This window comes from Poecilia reticulata, chromosome 4, assembly GCF_904066995.2.
Source record: "Poecilia reticulata chromosome 4, P_reticulata-male-v2, whole genome shotgun sequence".
NCBI classification, from domain to species: Eukaryota; Metazoa; Chordata; class Actinopteri; order Cyprinodontiformes; family Poeciliidae; genus Poecilia; species Poecilia reticulata.
The window spans coordinates 28,603,448-28,624,593 of NC_088833.1; the positions used below are offsets into that span (position 1 = coordinate 28,603,448).

General features: G+C 40.6%; 2 protein-coding genes across 4 annotated transcripts; one reads left to right on the forward strand and one right to left on the reverse strand.

Moving 5' to 3' along the window:
* Positions 1 to 189: 189 nt before the first annotated feature.
* Positions 190 to 13,851, reverse strand: LOC103463958 (tetratricopeptide repeat protein 39C). 2 transcript variants are annotated; one of them, XM_008407728.3, is made up of 14 exons: positions 12,994 to 13,851; positions 11,218 to 11,266; positions 9,483 to 9,611; positions 8,287 to 8,401; positions 6,773 to 7,127; positions 5,523 to 5,691; positions 5,177 to 5,270; positions 4,977 to 5,084; positions 3,623 to 3,732; positions 3,411 to 3,534; positions 2,500 to 2,597; positions 2,299 to 2,403; positions 2,170 to 2,208; positions 190 to 2,082 (listed from the first exon to the last, which is right to left on the reverse strand). In XM_008407728.3, the coding sequence occupies exons 1-14, from the start codon at positions 13,155 to 13,157 to the stop codon at positions 1,993 to 1,995; spliced, it is 1,749 nt and encodes a 582-aa protein (XP_008405950.1). In that variant the 5' UTR covers positions 13,158 to 13,851; the 3' UTR covers positions 190 to 1,992. The 2 variants fall into 2 exon arrangements, with proteins under 2 accessions (XP_008405950.1, XP_017159974.1); XM_017304485.2 differs by lacking the exons at positions 11,218 to 11,266; positions 12,994 to 13,851 and adding an exon at positions 11,134 to 11,217.
* On the forward strand, positions 13,758 to 21,120 carry LOC103463959 (allantoinase, mitochondrial). 2 transcript variants are annotated; one of them, XM_017304486.1, is made up of 11 exons: positions 13,758 to 13,844; positions 14,887 to 15,038; positions 15,212 to 15,326; positions 15,417 to 15,563; positions 16,554 to 16,602; positions 17,572 to 17,671; positions 18,117 to 18,303; positions 18,403 to 18,541; positions 20,012 to 20,184; positions 20,783 to 20,815; positions 20,941 to 21,120. In XM_017304486.1, the coding sequence occupies exons 2-11, from the start codon at positions 14,914 to 14,916 to the stop codon at positions 21,088 to 21,090; spliced, it is 1,218 nt and encodes a 405-aa protein (XP_017159975.1). In that variant the 5' UTR covers positions 13,758 to 13,844; positions 14,887 to 14,913; the 3' UTR covers positions 21,091 to 21,120. The 2 variants fall into 2 exon arrangements, with proteins under 2 accessions (XP_017159975.1, XP_008405951.1); XM_008407729.3 differs by lacking the exon at positions 13,758 to 13,844 and adding an exon at positions 14,266 to 14,793.
* Positions 21,121 to 21,146: the final 26 nt, after the last annotated feature.

Consider the following 21,146-nt stretch of genomic DNA (forward strand, 5'->3'; position numbering starts at 1 on the left):
GTCCCATTAACTTTAGTTTATCGTAAATTGATTTTTTAAAAATATATTTTCTAACATTACAGCATATTTTCAGTTCAGAATTAGGTGCACCTGTGTCACATAAAGGCCTTTAAAGCAACGTGAAAACTTTTCTATAGCATATCAATTCTTCTGATACAAGAACAGACACAAAACAGAAAGCAGAGACGATTGTTTGACTATATTGATGGAGAACTGTTTATTTTTCCAGTTTAGTGACATCTAACTTTTAGCCTCAGTTTCAACAATGACAGAGCGAAAATATTCTTATGACAGAGGTATCTGGTACAATGAGTAGATTACACTTTATTGACAGTTCACCTTAATGTTATTATTTTTTTTCAGAGAACAGACTGCTAGCACAGCAGCCTTCTCCATTTTTAATACACTTTACATCCATCACAGCCACGAGGGATGACAAGCCTTGTCTTAAGAGATCACGGTGATTTAAAAAAAAAAAAAAAAAAGAAATCTGTAAGTTCACAACTTTAAACATGAAGTGAAAAGTTCCAACTAAATGATATCTGTTATGAGTTAATATTGCTTGGACGACAAACCGGAGTGCTTGTTCATAAAATGTAATGCTCTGCACTGGAAAATTCTCATGTAAACGGTTTAGAAAGTTTGAGAAAATTACGCGTGGATGTTGTTTTGTCCAACGCAAGAGGCTTGAATGAGCCACTCAAACTCTAACAAAGCTGCAGCAACGTTACAAAAACAGCCTTTTCTTTTTTTTTTTGCTATTATTAAACTGGTTTGGTATTGTGAAGTAAGTCAAAGGCTTCTACCACTAAAAGGATAATAAAATGCGTCTGTAGTAACACAGGATCAGGCTGACATTTAACAGCACCTTTCATTAGGCAGCTTTACAGTACTAAGGGTGTTAGGTAGGAGTAACTTTATGTATTTGCAGAAAAAAAAAAACATGCTGGACTTCAGTATATAAAGCCACCGTCACCCAGCCATGCTATGCATAGTGCACAGGTAGAGTGCTCAACGTTTTGTTAGATACACCGGAGAAGTGTGTTGATGTCATTTACAGGAAATGGAGGTCATGTGGTAACTTTGTTTTAGGGCAAGGACCAAGTCTGATAAAGTGGATCGCTCCATTTTAGGTCCGCCCCTCATTCCCTTTCTTCGCTCTCATCAATAGGGTTGTACCAATTGCAGCTTGTTGGCCGATCACCAATATTTAAAAAATCTGACCTGCCAGTTCTGATTTTTTTCATCTGAAAAGTTGCTAAATATCTCTGTCTACTTCATAAAATCCCCCCCAACCAAAAAAAAAAAAAGAAAAAAATCACACTGGAAAAAGATAAAGCGTTTTTAACAAATCATTCTGTACTAAGTAATCTGTTTAATTAAGGTAGAAGCAGAATTTAAGTCCCTTATGCACGAGCTAATGAGTAGAACTGCTACTGGACAGCAAATACGTAACGGTGAGAGAAACACTTAAAAGGAACATCGAGGAGTGGATTGGATGAAACTCTGTATCAGATTAATCTCTGTGCATTCAGTCCAGAAACAAGCCTGGGAAGCGATAGACTGGCTAAGCAGAAAAACTGGAGGCGAAGGAGGAGGTAGCTAGCATAGCGTAGCTAACGTGCCCGGTAACAACTCCTTCTTTACACAGCTAGCTTGCGCTGGTTAGACGGTTTTATTATTTACATCACATTTCACAATATATCAGAGGCCTTTTCCCACCCTCTCACTCTGTGGTTGTCGGCGGACATAACCCAACTGCGCACCAACAAAACTTTAGATTTCACGTGAGCCAGAGCTACCCGCGTGCCATCACGAGCGCGACAGTCCGTCCGCCGCTTTACAAAATGCACAGAGATGGCACTTTATCATCAGACTTATTTTCTATCAGCGATAAACGTTTTTGCCAATTGTGTCTTCAGTTCGTTTGAAATGAAAAACACATGGAGTGCTATTGAGACTTTGTGCGAAGTTTCTCCTCTCGTGGAGGAGTCACTGCGGCACCACCTCCTTCATCGAGGCCAGCGCCGAGTGGATGCGGACGTGAAGCCGGTTTTCAAAGTCGTAGCCTGTGAAGTCCTCCTACGGAGAGACGGTGAAACAGGAAGTTATTCATTTTTGTTTTTTTGGTTTTTTTTACTTATTAGAAGTACTAATTTTGGCTTTTACCTTGGCCTGAAGTAGGAATGATCTCCCCTTTGCCACTGTCTGCATCCAACAATGGAAATAATACGGTCATGACACAATGTCCACACAGATGAAAGTTTTTTTTTAATGCTACATGCAAAAAGCACAGACCTCTGGTTTTGCGAGGAGTATGCATCCAAGCTCATAGACGGCGTATGGCTGGATGTAGGAGTTGATCTGTCGTCCGTACTCGTCCCTGATGGCTAGCTGGAACGACTGGATCACATGTGAAATGGAAAAAAAGGAAGCATAAGCACCATTTCCAGTTTAGATTAACTCCAAAATTATTCTCTGATCCGAGTAGAGTCCTACCTGAACAGCATCTCTGATGTTTCCTTGGCATTTCAGGATGGAACCGAGGAGGAGGTGTTTCAGGCCTCTGCATGAAGGCTCGTTTACGCTCTGCAGGACTGTAGTTAGAACACAGGAAATGATGGGACGTTTAAAAAAGACATCGCTGTGCATTTAGGCTTGTTGAAATATGCAATAAATCAATTAATTGCATGATAAATTAAAAGCTCAATAATTTATTTTTGTGTGATTCATCATTTTTCTCTTTTCTTTCTTTCCACCAAAAACTGGATGATAAAACTCTTCAGTCTGGTGTTTTGGTCTCAACCATCTTTTTTTTTTTTTTTTTTGAAGGATAATTTTATTTGCAGACTTCAAAATTCATTTGATTTGCTGTTTCTGTTGTTCTGTTTATTTATTTTGGACATTTAAAATGTCTAAAATGCTCATTAGAATGTAAAGTTTATTGATTTTTGAAAATGATCTCAAAAAAACAATTTTATCGTTTATCGCGATAACTTCTGGGACAATTTGTCATCCAGCAGAGTTTGTAATCGTGACAGACCCACTGGCAGGATTCATATCTGTAGAACCTTTTTCACATTTTGTCACATTACAACCACAAACTCTATTTCATAAGTGTCAAACTCAGGGCGTGTGGGCCAAATCCAGGATGAAGTAACTATTTCTGAAAAAGGACTTCAAGATAACAGTTGTGTACGTAAATATTATTTTATCAGTCAAATGAAACAAATTTAGCTGTAATTTTGATTATTAAACAAAACAAAACAACAAAAAAACAGGCATTTTCTTTCTATTTCACAATGTTGCAGTGTTTTGCGTTTGTTTATCACATAAAATCCCCCCAAAACATGCATTGAAGTTTCTGGGTTCTGTAACTCTTCCTTCCTCCCTCTGAAGGTCGGACTGACCTTGATTCATTATCTGCAGTTTGGTTGAGGAGCAGTTCTGCAGGGCTTTCCACAGATAGAGAACCTCGATCACCCCGAGGATGCACAGCTGCCTGGTGGGCGAGACTTTTCTCAGCCTGTCCGCCTGCAGAGAGCCGTAAAAACAAGAAGTTAAACTCCTGCGACAAACCACCAATCGTTCTTTTAAAATAAGAATAGCACGTGTTGCTGACCCTTTTGACAGCAAACTGCTCTATCTGGTTGTTTTTCCTCTTGAACAGCTTCTGGACATCTTTGAAAACTCCGTTTGCTCCGTCCAGGTCCCCTGAAGCCCCCTGACACACTGAAAGGAAACGCAGTCGAACAGAAACAGTTCAAAAGGCCCAGTCTGCAAAGAGTCCAAATAAGGAGAGGTAAACTACGTAAAGAAAAAAAAATTTATCCCACTGGACGTTTGTTAAGTGGTGGTTTTCCGGTCTGTAGTGGCTGTTAATGTTCAGGTTTGTTTAAGTAACACGGGCCAATATTTAAGCTTAGTCATGAGGATTTTTATTTTGGTTTAATTGCATAAATGTTGCCAGCATCCATCTGTCACCCACAGACATATTTTGTGTGCACAGTTTGTGGAAAATGCAGCAAACAAATATAATATGCATCACCTTTTCCTGGCTACACAGATGTGCTACTGCAGGGCATCAAAACATGGAGCTGTGCTGCCGTACAGTGAGGCTGTGCTGGAATGATTTGGTAATCCTGCAGCTCAAAACTTGCACTGCTGGAGGATATTTCAAATCTGTTTAATTTTATTTGCATCTTCTCTTCTTTAAATGTTCCAAATATTTGACAAACATTAACTTCTGTATTGCATCTATGCCTTCTGGTCACCACGGTGACGGCACACATCTTCACATGCCAGCTTGCTTCAACTTTTCAAAATTGTTAAATATTGCCGCAAAAAACAGAACATAGCGGTTTAGCAGGTGCACAATTGCGCCTCTGATTTTTCTGATTTTGCTGCGCAATCCCATTTGTGTGTTGTTTGTAGCTCGGGTTTGCTCAAGATAACAAATAGAGATGCACCGATTAGATATTAATATCTGTATCGGTCCCAATATGAAAGAAAAAAAAATCTAGATTGAGCATGGGCAACCATGTGGCTGATATATAAGGGGAGATAATCAAAAAAGTATAAAATCAGTTTTAAGCTGTTTAATACCAGTTTTATTCTTGTGGTCATAAGCTTCCAAAATTAGATTCATTATTGTATCGTATTTTATTAATATTGTCTTAATGAGGATACTGTGTTTGAGTCACTCTTTTATTTATTTATTTTTTACTATTTTTATGGCTTTTAATATTTTAAAGTTTTGAGTACTTGTGAAGCTATTGGTGTATTTAGCTGTGCTGTCCTGGTCCAGAATTATTAAATCAATTAGTAATTCAGTACATTTACATCTGTGTTTAAAACAAGAAATGTTTTAAATCAGTTCAGCACCGTTTTTCTGTATCGGATCACCCGATACTAAATCTCTAATAACCTTTCGTAGATCAGGCCCATAATGTTTCGTTGGAGGCCATCAGTCTTACCTCCGGTCAGGTAGGCGTAGTAGCACTGCGACCAGCGGGACTCGTTCTTCAATCGCTCAAATGCTCTGAAGGCATCTTCAAAATTCAGCTCTATCATGCTGCACCAACCTGACACAACGTACAAGCGGACGCAGTCAAGACCGGGCCCTCGGTGGACCGCGCACCAGCGCTCACGGCAAACAGGATGAGAAAACACGTACCAATCTCATAGAGACACACATGCTGGATCTCTCTTTGGTCTGATGCAAGTTCTAATGCATCATGGAAACAGGCCAAAGCACTGTTGATATGGCACTGGGGACAGAGGAGAGAGAGAAAGAGAGCACACATACTGACAGGTAAACACTAATCGTATCAGACACGGACTGTTACGGGTGTGTCGGATGAAAGCTGGATCAAGAGACATCAGATCGGTGAGTTCACGAACCACGAATCATGCATCACTGACTGTAAGTGACATGCCACTTTTTGTTTCCTTCTGGTGAAACCTGATTGGTGTGCGTGGTTCCAGATGGTTACCACTCACTCCAGGTCTGCCGTACGTACCTCCAGTCTTTGAACTCGTCCCTTGAAGAACATGAAGAGGGAAGAGTTGGGATAAACCACAGACTTTCTCTGCAGGATGGCTTTGGCCTCCAGCAGCCCGGCGTGTGTGTCAGAACCCTCCAGGGCAAAGAAAGGCAGCACCACCGTGTGGTACCACAAGAGGGCCAACCTGAGCAACAGAACAGGACATTAGGATCAGATTATTCTGCTGATCCACTTCAACAATTATCAAACCTCTAAACAACCCAAATTATTGATACCTTGTAGATTTCTTCTGGTTTAGCTTTTTTTTTTTGTTAGAATTGCATGTTTAAAATAATCAAAATGCAGTTTTCAAATAATGTTACTTCCAAAGATGTCCAAGCCATCCTGATTTTAGATGGAAAATAGATCTGCTACCTTGTTTAATCATAATTCTACTGACTCAATAAGATTTTCTGTGCTAGTTTTCACTTAGTGAAGGTCTTAGCGCTGTCAATCAACTACATGTACTCTTTGCAAAATGCGCTAAAGATGGAGAAACGGCTTACTGTTACAGGAAAAAGGTTTATACGCCGTCATTGGCAAAATACTGAATGATTAACAACGCTAAGACCCTCCTCCTGACTCTGATTGGCTGTTTCTAGTTAGCACTGGGAGAACTGGGAGAAGGTACAGAAGCTCCATTTTTTTCCCAGCTTACCTGTCTCGCACCATACTGTCATAACATAGTGGGAAAAACCCCCCAGATTTTTGGTTGTCCTAGTCAAAGTTTGGACTTAAATCTGACTAAAATCACATTAAAGCTGAATTACTTAAAAATTATTATGCTTTCATTTTTTCACATCAAATTTTTTTGTAATTTAGAAGAGATGTGCACTTTGAATTTTTTTTAGATACGTGGATGTTTAAATGTAACATGTATGGTGGCTTTGTGGTGTGTGTGTATGTGAGGGTGAAATTGAGGAGGCTCGAAGGGGGTTGTGGGGGGGGAGTGGCGTTTGCCCAGGGCAGCATTCATGTAAGTACAGCCCCTGGAGTTGTGAACCACACAACCAAACAAGTAACCAAAGGAGCGGCACGCTACTACAAAGATGATAGAAATCCTCATTTTTTATCCACTGTTTCTTTAAAACAACTATTCAGGGCAACAAATGCCCTAAACATGTACAGTTGAGGTAACTAACTTAAAAATATTAACATTTCTCTGTTTACAAATTGTTTTAAACAACATACATCTCTTCTGCAGGTACAGACTGGAGTCGACTCACGTAGCCAGTGGTGCCTTCATGTCCTTACTCTCGCTCGCGTACATGAGGGAGGACAGGCCCTGGAGACGGTCGCCAGGGAAGCCCAGCAGGTTGATGATCTTGAGCAGGTGTGGCGGCACCATGGAGATGCACAGGTGGAAGAGGCCGTAGCCGAAGCTGACGGAGCCCTTGAGCCGGTCCAGGGCCTCAGCAGTCACACCGTTCTCCACGTTGTGGTTGGCGTTGTCGGCTGAAAGCGACTCCTGGCTGCCAGAGGCCCCCTGCTGGCAGCTCTCCTGCAGCTGACTGATGTCACTATGGCATTTGTTGTACATTTTCCATGCCTTACGGAGAATCCAGCCTCCTTTAATATAAGCTGTTGGTGAATGACAAGGATGCGCAATGATCATTAGCACTGAAAAGAAGGCTCAAAAAAGCTGGGTTTGTTGCCTCCACCCCGTCATAGACCAGTACATATTGCTTTATAGATCCAATGAGGAAGTCAGTGAGTTTTGGAATCTTTTTAAAATGGTCTAGAGAAATTGTTCTTTTAGCTTTTTATGGTCAAAATACTGGGAATCCGCTTTTTTAAATTACGATACAGATATCGGAGGTTTAGCATCGTTTAGCATACTGATACTGATACAGAAAAACAGCTGAAATGACTTCAAACGTTTCTTTTTTTAAACAGACATAAATATACTGAATTACAAATTTATTTGACATCTCTGCAACAGTACAGCACAGTTAAATACACCAATAGCTTCACAAGTTTGGTCAAACATGTTAAAAGTAACTTTAATTTGTCCAGTCAGTGCAATTAGGAGGAGAAAAACCAATATAGAATAAATAATATTCTATAATAAACTAACAGAAACAATAGAATGGCTACCTTAGTGAAACATGTAAAAAAAGAACTGCAGCAAACCTCCTTTCTGATGGTTCAGAAAGTGCAATTAGAAATTCTAAATATAATGTAAAAAAATAAATTAATTAAGTATAACGTAACTCAGAGCACAAAACATAAAATTAGACTGAATAGATGTGCCCTTATGGATCAGGTATATTATCACCAATTCACAATCTAGAATGTTTTTTTTAATATCAGGACCAATACAGATATCAATATGCGATCGCTGCATCTCTACAAAGTACCTCTGCATTTGGTGTCCTTAAAAATACTGAAGAAACAAGACAAGCAAAGAGAAATAATGCAACTGAAAACATACTAGTTTTTGACTATTTGGGGTTACTGATATGCAATTACGTTGTAAATTGGTTTAAATAAAAATATATATTTAAAGAAAAAGTATGTTCTGTCATTTGTAAAAGTCAAACTGATCCCTCAGAAATACTTTTTGATGTATGTTTCTACGTCTGAATGAATGCTAACATTAGATTTACCAGATTTCAATACCAAAATCAAACTCCTTTTTAATAATTAACTACTAAATAAAGCTTGAAGTAACATGAATCGGTGTGGATTAGTCAACACTTTTCAAAGTCTGCGCTTCCTCTGAGTTAGGTTTGGTTACCTGAGAGTTCCTGTTTGACGAATGACAGAACCGCTAGATACACTTGGCAGTCGGCAACAATGATCTGTCTCTGTAGGCGGTCCACCACAGCCACGCCTGACATTTGGGAGTCCATCTGTAACCCACAGAGACAAGCCCACGCGTTCAGTAAGCAGCGTCCACTTGAGATGATGCCCATGAATGCTTTCTGAATAACCCTAAGGAGGCCAGGCGGCCCTGCGGCTACTCGTCCAGTTTGAGATTGAATTTCAGGGAAGTACTAATTGAATTGGTTTGCTGGTTCGGCATGATCTCACTTGCAGTCTGGATGATTACACCTACTGCTGAGGATGTTAACATTGTTATCTAAAATCTGTTCCTGGTGAAATGTTAGAAGGTATAAGAAATATTAGAACCCAACTGAACATCCAAATTGGTTTTATTCTTTTCTCCTGGCATCATTTCTGCTTTACCAGAGGTTCTATTAAAGGAAATGTGCTGCTGGTGATGTACTGGACTGACACGCCTCTTGTTAAAGAGGAAGTATTATGCAAAATAAACTCCTTTGAGCTTTACGCCATGTTACAATGTTATTCTCTCATCAAAAACACACCTGAAGTGTTGAATTGATTTTTCATGAAGGTTTCAGAAATCCTTTAGTCTCCCATGGCAACCATTCCGCTGTGCAAAACACCTCAGGGGACATAGCTCCGCCTTTGAGGACAAAGCTCCCCCTCGAAGCTGCAGTTTCTAAGCTTTTGAGCTTCCCCATGACCCTCCCTACTCAGCTCCTTCAGACTAGCCATGAGCAATTAGCAAACACCTGGTGGAACTGTGCATCTGCTGAGCTCATTATAGGAGCTGCTTCTCAGTGCAATGCTGGTAAAAATGTTGTTAAAGGGTTAACCCTTTAACCCAGAGGAGCCATGTTGTGATAACTTCCTGAAGGTGGAGTTTCAGAAAGAGCAGGAGTTTTTAAAGCAACAGAGGCCCAATTTCAAGCCATTAAAATACAAAGTCAAATTTCTTTTAAGTCATATTTGACACAACTGGCATCTTTATAACAATTGCAGGTAACAATTGTTATAAACTTGATTATGCTACAAAATGGCAATATGTGCCTGGAAAACACATAAGACTGCCCCTTTAACAGTTAGATACTCAGCAACCTAGTTCAGTCTCAAGTTTATCCTTTACTAGTTTCTCCCGGTACTTACACTCTTCTTGATCTTGTTTCGGATCGTCTCTAACACTCCAGCGCTGTCGCTCTCGCACAGTTTCTCAGTTGTCTTCAGATCATCACAGGCCATCTGCATCTTCTCCTCCTCGAATGTCATCATGGCGTTCTGCAGCGAAGCACAAAAAAAGTCCACCAATTGGTTAGGCTATGTACATTCACAAGCCCTCATGGCGTTGTGAAGCAGAATGTTAAATGGACTGAACTTAAACGATGCTTTTCAACCTTCAAATGTGCAAAGAACTTTCAAATTACAGCTTCAAACAGCTACAAAATACACATTGTTCACCATAAGAGTTAATTGCAATCTATGCCAACATACAATTACATCACTATGTCAATGTTTTGTTCTGTTCCTCTGATGAGATTCATGCTTGATCTAGCATGCTAACTGCGAAGGAGTCTTATGTAATGGAGTAACAAAAGGCTGATTCAGCATAACCCTAAGTGGGGCAGAACGGTGACATCTGCACAGCTGTGTGGGGAAGGAACAAAGGACAAAACGTGTCCTTAGCTGCAACGCAGACAAATGGGCATCACTTTAAAGCCAGCCACACAACACAGAAATGACAAAATACAAACATTGCATGAATATACTATAATCTATGCCCAGCAATGAATAGCATGCAGGGTTTTGTGTAGGGCTGCTCAGAAAGTGCACTAAATAGTAAGGACTGAAAATAATAATTTTTCACAATTACAACCTGAGCTTATGGGAACAAAAATATGTTGTTTTCCACATTCTGCTACATATATGTGAGTTTTACATGAAAAATGTAGTAATTTTTTTTTATTCATCCTATTACATGGTTTACATATGCCATTTCAATATCATACACTTCCAGTGAAGAATAAAAGACTGTTTCAAAATCAACCTATATTGTCATTTAAAATGTTTTGTAAAGTAAAGTTCAACACAATTACAAAAATGTCTGTAAAATAACCTTGACGAAGACGTGAACTTAAAATTCACTCACATTTTTGTTAACAGGGACTAAAATCCTATGATTGTGTTCTATTCTGATTCTTGAAATATGTTTCTAGCCATACTCAATGATAAACATTCAGTTTATCATCATCAGTGCAGACAGAGCGTCTGTGTGGCGTCGCATGAGATTAAGAACTGTTACGATTGGATCATTGCTGTGACGTTAGAGTAGCACTTATCTTTAAAGTCTCAGGATATTTTGACATGCCCAAAAGATCTCATGGCAAACTGGGTTCGCTGGTGATTAAATTATTATCAGGAGGCGAAGTTTAAATAATTTAATTTAGAAATAGTTAGTTAAGCATTGCCTTCCCAACACAGCCAGGTGCATTCATCAACCAGCGAAAGGAGATTACATCATCTCTGCCTTCATTTTATGTTAGGGCCAACATGAGAGGATATGAAAGTGTGAGTTTGAATGTGAGTGTGAGCATCACACCACATTATGAATCATCTCCCTCATTCAGCACTGACAGACCCAGGCTTTCAGTGATCTACTCTCCTTGCTGCAGCCAGGCATTTCTTCAGCTGAGGATGCGTCCATTATGCTAATGGACAGGCAGGAAACAAAGGAAGATACCAGTGGTGACAACATGAGGCCTGCCTTTTGACAGACTACATTATCTCAGGTCTCGCATCTAACATTAATTCTGAGGTCTTCTCCTCCAATACTCGTCACTGCCTCCATCTCTCTGCCGTAGCGGTGCCTTCCTGCTGCGCCTCTCACCAGAAAACTGACGAAGCTCGCTCCGAAGCTCATCAAAGGGCTGTGCGTCCTAAAAGAGACGTAGAAATGAGGAAAAAAAAGAAAGACACAGAAACAATGGATTACAAAATGTGGCAGAAAATATAAACTCAATTACAACAAAATATTTTTTTGTGTATTTTGTGAGGTTTGTTTTCTGCTAGAAGACATAAAACAAGGAGAAAAATACACAAAAACTGCTGCAGACTTCGACTTCATGATGGCTCAATGCGTACGCCAAACAAGCCGTCATGACCGATGCTCCAAAGCAAGCTTCAATATGAAAGATTATGAAATAAAAATCCAGTTCATATTTATTTACCAACATGCAAATACGCTAATTAAAACTGATAGAATAACACTTTGTCCAAAACTTCCTGTCTGGCATAAAAAATAAATAAATAAATAAAATCTACAGATAGTAAAATGTAAAACAAAGAAAATATTTTTTTCAGGTGGATAAAGGGCATATTTTTGTTGGCTTATCTTAAACTAAAACTTACAATGTTGGTCAGCTGTTGTCAGTAACGTCAGCAAGACTTTTAAGTTAATGTCCAGCAGAAGTCACAGTAGCTAGCTAGCATATTTCCAAGACTTTGTTTGATTATTTCTAATCAATAATCAATATGAGCTAAATCCTAGCCATGATTTAGCTCAAATTTTGGATCTGAAAAGTTTCTATTCAGTACACAGTGATATATTTAAGGTCTAATTAGTCCAAGTATTAAAAAACTGAACCTTAATAGAAATAATCAAATAAAGCCTAAGTATCGAGCTAGCTAGCTGACGGCTAGCTCGATAGCTAGATACCATTTTCTCCTATGTTCCAGTATTTGGGTACTTTTCATTGTGATTTAGCTCATATTTGGGTTCTGATTTTTTTAAATTCAGTATAGATTTATCTAGTTAAGGTCTGGTTAGTCCAAGTATTAAAAAAACTGAACCACATATGAAATGATCAAATAAAGCCCAGCTACCTCAACAAAATACCACAATGGCCATTTAATTCAGGAGTGGTGAGTTAGAATCAGAATTTTTATCTGCATTTCATTGAGCGGATGTGCAATAACATAACGAATCCCCCAGGCCAATGCACCCTGGGTGATCAACCATACCCCATTATTAAAGCCCAGGGCCGTCCCAAGGTCGTATGGGACTGTAAGCAGAATCTTGATTTGGGGGCTCCTCTTCCTGTTGCAGACATTGCGATCAGGGAGTGAGTTCTAAAACAGATTTGATGGCGTCTGAGAGAAGCAGCCAGGTTTAAATGGCTGAAAAGATTAATAGCAATCTCAGGTTATTTGCTTAGATGTGTTTGTGTCCAGGACCCATAAAGATTTACCTTGTAGCATCAGATTGTAACCATGTTAACACAACAATCAAACAATGGAGATTATTCTTCACATTTTTACAAAGTAAACTTGGCGATTCCTTTAAATTATTTTTTTTACATGAATCAATTCTGAAACTGTCACATCAAGCTTAATAATATTCTAGATCTCAATAAACAAATAGAAAACTTTTATGACTATGTCAAAATTCAAGCAGTTATGGGAGTCCCCTGATGACGAGAAGCTGCTCAGGTCTCTTATGCCTTAGGCCAGCTAATGTCTAATAACGACAGACTTAAAGGAACACACCCACATTTTGTTTCATTTCAAGTGATCATGTTTTCTACAGGACACCTTGTTCTCTACCACCCAAACCCGTCCCCGTCCCCCTCATCCCACCTGTTGGTGCAGGAATGAAAGGTTTTACCTGTATCTTTTGAAAAGCTCGTCGCTCTCTTTGAATCCGTTGTTGAGCAGCATGTTGATGCCCTGCAGAGCCATCTCAGCATCATCTATGTGCTCTGCCTTCTCCTCCACCTTCTGCTGCTGCTGTTGCTGCTGCTGCTGGGACTGCTCGGGACCCGCCATCATTTATGCTACAGCGCAGCGGATGCTGGACTGGACGAGCGCAATGGAAATAAACAATATAAACAAAAACAAAAATCCAACCTCTCCCAGACAAACTCGCATCGGTTTCTGTCCGCTGATGTAAAGGGACGACCTTAAACAGGGACACGCATCTGGTCGGATGCTTTAAAAGAAAAAAAAAGAAAAAATCCGCTGCGCTGCTTCCGCAGAATCCAGGAGACTGCGCCCCTCGGAAGGCCTCCGATGCCCGGCCTGAAATCAAACGAGCTCCGGTCGGCCCGACGCTTCCAGCAGCTGCTGCCCGCTCAGAGGGAACGCTCTCCGCCGCTCGTCACCGCATCCGTCCGGAGAGCCATCCGCGCAGCTTTGCTCCAGCTAATCCGGTCCGCCCGCCAGCATCTGAGGCTTTACATAACAAGGATGCTGCGAGGCTTCGCCACAGCCAGAACCCACGCAGCTGAACGCACTGCTCCCCAAACGGGCTGGCGTCACAACGCACGGCGGCTCGCCGGGAGGAAGGATGGAGGGAGCAGGCGCCCGGCCGCGCCCAGGTCTACATCCTGATGACGGAGAGCCTGCTGGGGCTAATGAGGATCAATGAACACACTGCATTCTGATGCTTACGTACTTATGAGCATCAGTGTCACTAAATGATGATAGGATGACGTACAAAATGTATAGGAAGGAAAGGTTAGTGTGAACCTAATTCCTAAAATAACGCCCTAAATAATTTTTTGCCACCAGTATTTATTTATTTATTTACTTATTTATTTTTGCCTAAATTATCTTTTTTGACAATAAAATGTTTTGAAAAAGGGATTTTTCAAAAATAACTTTTGGAAAAAAAAAACAATAATTATAAAATCACTTTTTGATTTTTTTTTTTTTTTAGACTTTTCTGCATGGTGCCAGATTTTTGCTCTCATAAAGTCCAAAGAATGTTGCCCCAGAATTCTTGTTCATTCTGAAACAACAAAAACAACAACAATACGATTACATCATGTAGTCGTATTGTTTTTTTTTTTGTTGTTGTTTTTTTGTTAAAGACTTTATAATGGCAACACTTTTAACATAATCACTCTTTTTGTAATTGTTCCATTATAAACTTTAACAATTACCATAACTGAAGTCTGCATAGTGGAAACTGCATAAAACATAAGACCAAAGAGGCCAGAATGCACAAACTTAAAGAAAACACTATTTTATAGGAACTTTGTTGAAGACTGAAGTTTAGCTCACTTAAAAAAAAAAACTACCACTAAGAAATATTATTATTCACCAATGGGGCCTTTTTGCCCTGTTGTGCATATGATTCAGCATGTTGCATTGCTAAAGAAAGCAAAAAAAGTCAACAAAAGCTTTATCCTTTGCCCCGTACAGCAGGAGGCGGTGCCTCTGCTCTGAGCCACTGAAATGCTGAGATTATATCTAGATCACAAAGGCAGAGCTCAGAAACTCTTTCTGTTCTCTTTTACTCTCAGTAAAAACAGACATGGAGCTCGGATCAGTGGTTAGTGCTGTCAGAAGCAATAGAGTGCTGCTTGGTAATGAAGTGAGTCCAGCTGTCATAATAATTAAAGATGGTAAAATCCACCAAATACTCTCTAGCTGCAACTTTACTGTGGATGTTGGCTGTGAGGTAAGCTGGCGGTCGCTCTCCCCTGTCCGTTAGGTTAAAAGTGCCTCTGAGGGTTGATTTAGCACCCCTGGTTTAACCCCTCCTTGACTGCAGGTGCTGGATGTGGGGGACAGCGTGGTGATGCCAGGCGTCGTAGACTGCCACGTTCACGTGAACGAGCCGGGCCGCACCTCGTGGGAGAGCTTCTGGACGGCCACTAGGGCCGCTGCGGCGGGAGGAGTGACCACTGTTGTAGACATGCCCTTGTAAGTTGAAGTATCAGGGTCACTTGGGCAGGTGCCCAGGGTGGCATTAGGAAGGGGACGCTCACCCAACAAGGTCACGTTGTAGGCTGCGTTGGTTGATTTGGTCTCTTTAAAAAGGGACAAAATTTGATGGAGTGCTGTGTTAAGAGAGCGTTTGATTACAACCCCTCCAGAAACAACGTCCCTCCAACCACAACGCTCAGAAACTTTGAAGAAAAGCTGCAGGAGGCGACGGGGAAGTGCTTTGTGGACGTAGCCTTCTGGGGAGGAGTTGTTCCTGGAAATCAGGTACCGACCAAATGAAATGTAAAAAAAGGAGTGTTCTGTGTTTATTTTTTTTTTGCATCCAAAACATGGAAGTATTTTGTCTCCTCACAGCGTGAACTTCGGCCCATGATCAAGGCAGGCATTGCTGGGTTCAAGTGTTTCCTCATCCACAGCGGTGTTGATGAGTTTCCCCATGTGGCTGAATTCGACCTCCACACGGCCATGAAGCAGCTCCAGGGAACAGGAAGCGTTCTGCTGGTGAATTACTGGATTTGGCTCCGTGACACGCCTCTTTCTAAAAGATGCAGTATTATGTAAAATCGACTTGTTTGAGCTTTACATAATTTAATAATGTTATTCCCTTCCTGTGCAAAATGATTGGAGGGACCTAGCCCTGCCTTTGGCCTTCCTCCTCAGTTTCGCCCCAAAATTTCCAAGCTTCTGTCTCACAGAGTAGCCCTCCACCACAAATCCCTCACTCAGCTCCTTCAGACTAGCCAGCAGCAATTAGCAAACACCTGGTGGAACTGTGCATCAGCTGAGCTTATGTGAGCTCCTTCTCAGTGAAACATTGGTAAAAACATTGCTAAAGGGTTAATAGAGAACCATGTTGTGATCCATCCATCCATTTTCTTTCACCCTTGTCCCTCAGTGGGGTCGGGAGGGTTGCTGGTGCCTACCTCCAGCTAACGTTCCGGGCGAGAGGCGGGGTCACCCTGGACAGGTCACCAGTCTGTCGCAGGGCAACATAGAGACACACAGGACACACAACCATGCACACACACTCTCACACCTAGGGACAATTTAGAGAGGCCAATTAACCTGACAGTCATGTTTTTGGACTGTGGGAGGAAATTGGAGTACCTGGAGAAAACCCACGCATGCACAGGGAGAACATGCAAACTCCATGCAGAAGGACCCCAGGCTGGGAATCGAACCCAGAACCTTCTTGCTGCAAGGCAACAGCTCTACCAACTGCGCCACTGTGCAGCCCCCATGTTGTGATGACTTCCTGAATTTCAGAAAGAGCGGGAGGTTTTAAAGAGACAGAGGCCCAATTTCAAGGTGTTAAATTATGGTCAAATTTCTATTTACAGCATTTTTTAAACAATTAAAGGTAAAATAGTTACTTGATTTTGCTATAATAAAATTACAGCATGTGCCTGGAAAACACATAATACTGCCCCTTTAAGAGACCTTCTGGTGATTGGTCACAAGCTAAAAACCATTTGGTTTTGTCTCCTCCAGTTTCACGCAGAGATGGATGTTCAACCAACAATGGGGAACAACGCTGATGGTAATTGTACAAATTTAAATCACATGAAATTATAGACTTTTTTTCTCTTTGCCTGTTACCACTATAGATTTCATGCTAAAAAATAAACTTAAGCTGTACTCAGGATAAAGACTGAAATGTTTTAGTGCCTTCATTTACAATAACTTGAGTTGCTGATGTTACAAAACTGAAATAACCACAGTCTAGGTTGAATAAAGATAGCTTAAAAAGTGTACAGAAATCTTTGTAGAATTGGTAACACTTTATTTGAAGGGGGGTGAATAAGACTCATGACTCATGAAATTTAATGAAAACAAATGTACTTTTAAATTTTTTTTATGAAAGATTTCATTAAAATTACAGAAAATTCTACGGTAGCACTTTATTTGAAGGGGGGGTGAGTAAGACTGTCATGACACTGTCATAAACATGACATAACACCTGTCATGAACATGAATAAGCCTTCATGAATATTTATGACTGTTGTCATAAAGCGTCATTCAGTAAATTATGACACTTTTAATACAAAGTTGACATTATTCAAAATGTCTTTATGACAACTTGACATTAACCAATAAATCATTACTGTTATAAATTTGTTCTAAAAGTATTACTGATTGCACTTTACAATTTAGATAACTTTATGTTATTAAAGGTTAAGTTTAAACAGTAATGATTTCTTGGTTAATGTCAAGTTGTCATAGACATTTTGAATAATGTCAACTTTGTATTAAAAGTGTGATAATTTACCGAATGACGCTTTATGACAACAGTCATAAATATTCATGAAGGCTTATTCATGTTCATGACAGGAGTTATGTCATGTTTATGACAGTGTCATGACAGTCTTACTCACCCCCCCTTCAAATAAAGTGCTACCGTAGAATTTTCTGTAATTTTAATGAAATTTTTCATAAAAAAAATTTAAAAGTACATTTGTTTTCATTAAATTTCCTTCAGTAACATATCTTTTATAACCAACCCTCCCAGAGTCAGACCCTTGCCAGTACGACACCTTCCTGCGGTCCCGGCCCGATGTCATGGAGGTAGAAGCTATTCGGACCGTTACAGAACTCTGTCTGCAATACTGGTGAGAGAAGTTACTGCATGTCCCCTCCAAACATACTTTGAACTTTTCCACATTTAACCAAAAACTTATGCGAAACGCTAACGCAGTAGTAAATGATTCTGATTTGGAAGAAAAATTGTAAATAAGGATGAAAAAATAAAATAACATTTTAGCCATCAAACACGGAAGAAATCAGACTTTTTTACCCCGAGGTAGAACATAGTCCTCAGGTGAAGCTTTCCTTCCACAGGGACATGAGGGTCAGGGTTTAGCATTCGGACAATCAGCCTGTGGTTCTGCTGGGTTCAATGAATTTGATGATAAACTACATTTGCAATGAATTAAAGTGTAAGGGGTGCAACTAGTTTTTGCAAGACTCTGCATATTCTCTTTATGTCAGTATAGGTTTTTTCTCTGTTGAAGATTTGGTAGTTGCTGCAGCTGCAATGGCCTCTCTGTGTTTCAGGGTGCGATGCCACATTGTTCACTTGTCATCTGCAAAGGCCCTTAAGCTGATCCAGAAAGCTCGGCAAGCTGGGGCCCCCCTAACGGTGGAGACCACCCATCATTACCTCAACCTGTGTGCAGAAACCATTCCTGCGGGAGCCACACAGTTTAAGTGCTGCCCTCCCATCCGAGGCTCTGCTAACCAGGTAGACGGACTCGTCGTTTTGCAGATCCAAAAGGTGATGCTCAATGGACGCAATACAAAGAAACACCATGTGCTTAATACTGTCATTGGCCCCCTTCAGGAGCAGCTGTGGTCTGCGCTGAAAACTGGACAGATTGACATGGTGGTGTCTGACCACTCCCCCTGCACCCCCGATCTTAAGAAACTGGAGAGCGGGGACTTCACGCAGGCATGGGGAGGGATTTCATCCTTACAATTTGGTACGTTTCTCAAACTGGTGGCAGCTAGAAAATGGTAAAAAATGGTTTGTACTTGTAAATGCTTCATCAAGTCCAGAGGACCCCAGAGTGCTTCACACTCCATTCAGTCATTCACCCACATATTCACAGGCTGATGGTGGTGAGCTAGTGGATAGTAGGCTTGACTGCAGGACAAACTCCTTCTACCAAAACTCATGTAATTATTTCACCTTAAATAGCTCATATGTCCAAATGTTACATTAGTTTTATATCAAGGGAGGATATCATCAAATTCAGTCAATAAATGTCAACATTGATAAGTAGTAGTCAAAATCTGCTTGCAGAGGCATTTGGTCCAGTTTCTGTTGTATCCAAAGCTAAATCTGAGGGTATTCAGTGTCTGATTGATGGATCTTAAAAAGATTAAATGTCTGCCAGCATGTCTGGAATGAATTCCAGATCCTTCTCCCTATAGAAGGACATAAAGCAGGCTCCTCTTCCTATAAACTCTGATTGTAAAAGTAAGTTTGAATGTTAAATTAGAAAAAGATCACATTGAAGAATACTGATTCACAGACGCAACCCAGGCCTTAAATCATTGGTATTCCTGTGTTTCAAGACAAACACTCCTCTCTGGCAGTAAAGCACGGTGGTGGAGGGCTGATGATGTAGACTTAACTATAGAAACTAAAGACAATATATCAATAAAAACATCTCATATCTACGATCAACAATGGTGGCATATGAGTAATTATTCAGGCTGGCTGTGCAGTCATATTGTCCAGGCTCCTTGCAGTCACTAAGTTGACCTAGAATTTTTCTGTCTACTGAAATATTACAGAGAAAAACGTCGGACTATCTGCCAAACAGCTCCACAGAAACTGGAAATATTACAGAACAGAAAACCTCAAATCCAGCAGCCACTCTGTCTGAACATGAAAAAAAGATAATCCACATGTTGCAACAGCCTAGTCAAAGTCCAAACTTTAACCTTATTGATTTGAAATTGCTAACAGGACTTGATATCGTTTTTATTTACAAATCTGAAGAAGTAAAAATGCAAGCACTTAAACCTATCAGAGTTAATAGAGCTCTTCCCAGTTTAGAATCATGAGTAACTTATTTGGTTTTTCACACACCGCTTTTGCTTTTTGGTTAATTATTATACTTTAATAGATCATGAATTATTGTTTATCTGTGAATTTATAAACCTAAATTCCTAAATTGACTTACTTCCTGTCATTAATTGTCAACATTCCTATTTTGGTAGATTAGACCTGCTCTATCCCGTCACCACATCTTCTTGATTGTGATTTAAATGAGGTAAATCCAACACTGAACTGGCAAAAAAGTCTAAAGCTTCTACCAATCATTTACTTTTCTGTCACAATGGTCAAAGTCTTTTAGTGGGAGCAAAGCAGACGGCCAGTCACAGTGTTTAAAAATTACCACCAGGAAGCAGAGAAAGAGTTTCTTGTCCCTGTTTTTCAGGTTTGCCTCTGTTCTGGACTTCAGCCAGTAAGAGAGACTTTCAACTGGCTGATGCGGTGAGGCTCCTCAGCAGAAACACAGCCCAACTGAGCAGCCTGGGCAGCCTGAAGGGCAGCCTGGCCCCTGGCTTTGATGCCGACTTGGTCATTTGGGATCCAGAGACGGGCTTTCAGGTCAGTGTGAGGTATTCACACTGTTAAAGGGGCAGCATTGAGCTTTACATCATGTTAGAATGTTATAATGTTAGTCCTTCATCAAAACATTCCTGGGCTGTTGCCTTGAGTCTTTCATGCATGTTTGAGACATCCTTTAATCTCCATGGCAACCATAAAATACCTGGGTTGACCTACCTCCACCTTTAAGGTGCAGTTTCCAAGCTTCTGTCTCACAGAGCAGCCCTCTCCCACTCAGCTCCTGCAGACTAGCCAGCAGCAATTAGCAAATACCCGGTAGAACTAATCTGCAGAGCTCATTATAGGAGCTACTTCTCAGTGCAACGCTGGTAAAAGCATTGTTAAAGGGTTAATAGAGTAGCCATGTTGTGATACTTCCTCAAGGCGGAGTTTCAGAGAGAGCAGGAGATTTTAAAGCGGCAGAAACCCAATTTAAAGCTGTTAAATTACAAAGTCAAATTTCTTGTAAATTATGAGTCAACAGAGTTACTTGATTGTGCTATAAAATGGCAATAAGTATGTGGAGAACACATAATACAGCTCCTTAAAGCTATTGTCAAGGCTGTGTTTGTGCTTCATGTTTGTTTTCACTTCACAGATTGAAGAAGCAAGCATTCACCACAAGAACAAGGTAACTAAAGTCTGTAAGAAACAACTGAAAAACAAATTGCGAGGATCGGTCGAGCTCTGCTGTTTACACAAGTGTCTGACTGCGTGCGTGTGTATGCATGCGTATGTGTGTGTGTATTTGTGCAGATGACCCCGTACCTCGGCTCCACGCTGCAGGGAGTGGTGCGTGCGACCGTCCTGAGGGGCCGGCTGGTGTACAGAGATGGCAGCTTCTGCCCTGAACCTCTGGGAAAGCATCTCCTCATCTCCCAGAGGACGGGTCAAGCACAACCGTAGCAAACACAAACAATAAAAACTCAGTCCATTGGTCTGACTGAAAATGTGCGTTCTTT